Genomic DNA, 3,655 nt, shown 5'->3' with positions numbered 1-3,655 from the left:
TTAAAATGTAAATGACAGGGATAGGACAAGGGGTGATGGGTTCAAACTGAAACAGGGGAGATTTAGGTTGGATATAAGGAAGAAGCTCTTCCCTGTGAGGGTGCTGAGGTGCTGGCACAGGGTGCCCAGAAAAGCTGTGGCTGCCCCATCCCTGGCAGTGTTCCAGGCCAGGGTGGGCAACCTGCTCTAGTGGAAGGTGTCCCTGCCCGCAGCAGGAGTTGGAACTGGTTGAGCTTTAAGGTCCCTTCCAACACAAACCATTCTGGGATCCTATCAATGGCCAGCTGCACTGGGCACTGCTGCTCGTTGCTCCATCCCATCAGAGTAATAAGCTGCCCTGGGCCCCCTGCCACAGCTGAAATAAAATAGTCTTTATAATATAATAGGTTGTTTTTCATAAGCCAAACACATGTGCTCCCACGTGGGCAGCAAGCAAGGGATCAAAATGAAGGTGAATTAAAGCCGCCACCACGGTATGGCTGCTGGATGTGCAGTGGGAAGGGGACACCTTTTAAAACCCCAGCTCCATCTCAACACAGGGCATGTGGACCCTCTGTCCTCACTCCCCCTGGGTCGACCGACCCCATTCCATCCTTCCCTGGCTTTAACCTCCCCTTCACAGCCCCACTGCTGGTTCCCCAGCACGTAGTCGGAGTGAAGCAGGAGCTATTCCCATTATTTGGGGCCCTGCCAGCTCTGATTTATGGCTGAACCCAACTCCAGCCCCCGGGGCTGGGAAAGTCCCATTGGGACCAGCTAACCCCCAGGTCCCCATCTCTGCCCCAGTGCCCCCCTTTCCCTCCCCATCCCTTCCCAAGGCGCGGGGTCCATCCACGTGTGCCCGCAGGGAAGGTTACCCGGACACGTGCCGGGTGGCTTCACTGGAGTGTGAACGTCATTACAAACCCATTAGGAACTGGCTGGCTCAGCCCTGGGCAGGACCAGGCTCAGGCTGCAGCCGAGCCGCAGCCTCCGGAGCCGGAAACCACTCCTTGCCTTCCCCCGGAGGTGTGCTCAGCACCCGCAGGTAAACGGGCTTCCCGGCATCTCTCCTTCCCCGCCTCTCTCCCACCCGGAGCCCATGGCCGAGGAGAAGACCTTTCGTTATGGGTTCATCATACTGGGATTCTTCCTGGTGATGACGGGGATGTTCATCATGAGCATGGAGAAGCCCCAGATCTACATCACCTTCTGCGCCCTGGGAGTGCTGCTCGTGGCTGTGGGCATCACCTGGAGCATGTGCCAGTGCTACCCGAAGGTAGGGTCCATCCTGTCTCTGTGCACCTCAGGGGGCTGGAGGAATCAGCTCGTGGTTTTGGGGGTTTGGGTTTGTAGCCTTGGGCTGTGCTATTCTCATCCATTGGGTGGGATAGAGGCAGATCCCATGGGAAATCTGAGTGATCCTAAGGGAAAATGTTGGTGTTGGAGGCTTGTGCCCTGCTACACCTCCCTCCTGATGCCTGCAGGATGCAGCCCTGCTTCCTCACCCCCGTGTACCCCTGCACCTCCCTGAGCCTGGGGCTTCAACACCAAACAGGCAGCAGGGAACAAGCCCAAGGAAATTATTATTATTACCCCCAAACCGCTGCTTCCCCCATAGGGATCAGGGCCTTGGTGGGCTCCCAAAGAAGGGGCTGTGATGGTCATGGATGTCAGAGGGTCCCAGCTCCCCAAGCACAGCCCTCACCTGCAGGTCTCCTTGGCAGAGGGCACAGCAGCGCAGCAGGGCAGCCACGCGTCCCTGCCCTGGGACATGGGGCTGGCAGCAAAGGCTTTTATCCAAGGAGAGGGTGGCTTTGGCACTCAGCTGGGAGCAGCTTGGGATTGGGACGCATGGTGGGGACCCCAGGACTAGGTGGGACCCCTGAGCCCGGCTGGGTCCCCATGGACCAGGGTGAAGCTGACCCCAGTTCCCCCCAAAGCCAAGCTGAGCCTCAGCAAGGAGGGAGATGTGGCTTTGTCACTGTGCTCGAGGCTCAAGGACGGGCCACCCTTGGTGCTGGTCCTGGCCACTGACCTCCCCTATGGGCCGTGGGAACCCCCGCATGGCTCAGGGACATGCATGACCCTGCTGGGGACAAGGTGCTGAGAGCGGGGCTGTGCTGGGTTCATTCAATCCTGATTGATTTCCAGCAAAAAAATCAATTTCCAAGCAAGATACCCAACTGTGCTGGGAAGAAGCAAAATCCAACAGAAGGGACACTGTGCTGAAGGGACACCCTCCTTTTCAGTGCTTAACAAGGGCTGAGGGTCACTGTGATGCCCATTGCAGCCCCCTGGGCTCTGCATTTCTTGTCCCCCCAGATAACATTCATCCCTGTGGATGTCGAGGCCGAGCGGTTCCTGGAGCACAAGCCCATCGTGCTGCCGGGCAAGGACACCTGGTAGGTCCCAGCACCCTGCCCCTGGTTTCCTTTTGGCGTGGGTTTCCATCTGTACACACAGCTATCTGCGTGCCCCCGGGGACAAGGGCAGTGTCGGAGCTCACTGGCACCGGGAGCAACTACACCTATTGCAGCAAAGGATTGACAAGCAGGGGCCTGGGTGGGGGAGACAAGGGATGGCTGCCGGGCAAGGACACCTGGTAGGTCCCAGCACCCTGCCCCTGGTTTCCTTTTGGCGTGGGTTTCCATCTGTACACACAGCTATCTGCGTGCCCCCGGGGACAAGGGCAGTGTCGGAGCTCACTGGCACCGGGAGCAACTACACCTATTGCAGCAAAGGATTGACAAGCAGGGGCCTGGGTGGGGGAGACAAGGGATGGATGAACCCCCCCCCCCAGGGAAGGAGACTGAGTGATGCTGAGGGGTTCAAAGCGTCCAGATGTGTTCTTGTGGGTACCACCTGCAAGGACCCACTGGCTCTGCTGCTATGATGTGGCCTTGATGGCCTCTAAAGCACATGGTGGTGTCTTTTGTGCATGTCCCTGAGCATCTCCAGGCCCCATAGGGGTCCATGTCCTGCTCATCGCCCCATGTCCCTCCTTCACCCGCAGCTTGCTCGCACCCTGCGCCAAGCAAGAGGCCAGCAGCGCCTATGAGAAAAGCCTGCCGTCCTACGAGCAGGTCCAGAGGCAGGGGGTGGGCTCAGCCCTGCTCCCCCCTGCCCAGCACAGAGCCCACGGCTGCTCCCAGCCAGCCCTGCAGGCCAGAGCAGAGGTGCACCAGGAGCTGGGGGGTGCTGGGGACCCCCCCAAAGAGCTGGTGCCTCGTCTGGAAGCAGCATCCGGCGGCTGGTATGTGATGCCCTTGGGATTGGGGGGCAGTGGTGGGATGTGCGGTGAAACTGGGGGGGGTTGGACCTCTGGTGTGTGGGGAGGGAGAGGAGGAAGAGGGGTCTTAACTGCTTGCACAGCATTGACACCCCTGGATCTTCAGCTGTGCTGGATGGTGCCTCAGCCCATGGGGACCCTCAGCACCTAGTTATTTACTGGGAGGAAATCTGGATTGCCTTTGGTTGTAGTTTGCATTTTGCTTTTATTTAATTTTATAAATATAAATACAAACCATGCCCCTCATTGGAATAAATCCCAAGTTTCTGGTCAGACATAGATAGAAATGAGATGCTAAGTACATGTCCCTCAGACCAGATGCCATGTATAATACTGACGCATTGGGTTAGGAAGTCCCAAAAGTGCTTTGCAGGTGGTGGGGGC

The 3,655-nt window shown here is 58.0% G+C and overlaps 1 protein-coding gene across 1 annotated transcript in view; it reads left to right on the top strand.

Moving 5' to 3' along the window:
- Nucleotides 1–1,081: 1,081 nt before the first annotated feature.
- The window catches only part of BSND (barttin CLCNK-type chloride channel accessory beta subunit), a gene marked incomplete at its 3' end in the record, with an annotated part of 3,418 nt that continues 844 nt past the window's right edge, over nt 1,082–3,655 (top strand). The window contains exons 1-3 of the mRNA XM_010020983.1: nt 1,082–1,258; nt 2,305–2,384; nt 2,996–3,235. Coding sequence (XP_010019285.1) covers nt 1,082–1,258; nt 2,305–2,384; nt 2,996–3,235 — 497 coding nt within the window. The remainder of the gene's footprint in view (nt 1,259–2,304; nt 2,385–2,995; nt 3,236–3,655) is intronic.

The sequence above is a fragment of the Nestor notabilis genome, unplaced genomic scaffold, assembly GCF_000696875.1.
Source record: "Nestor notabilis isolate BGI_N333 unplaced genomic scaffold, ASM69687v1 scaffold21410, whole genome shotgun sequence".
NCBI classification, from domain to species: domain Eukaryota; kingdom Metazoa; phylum Chordata; class Aves; order Psittaciformes; family Psittacidae; genus Nestor; species Nestor notabilis.
Note: the sequence above shows the minus strand (reverse complement) of the source record. Positions and strands in the feature narration are given on the sequence as shown.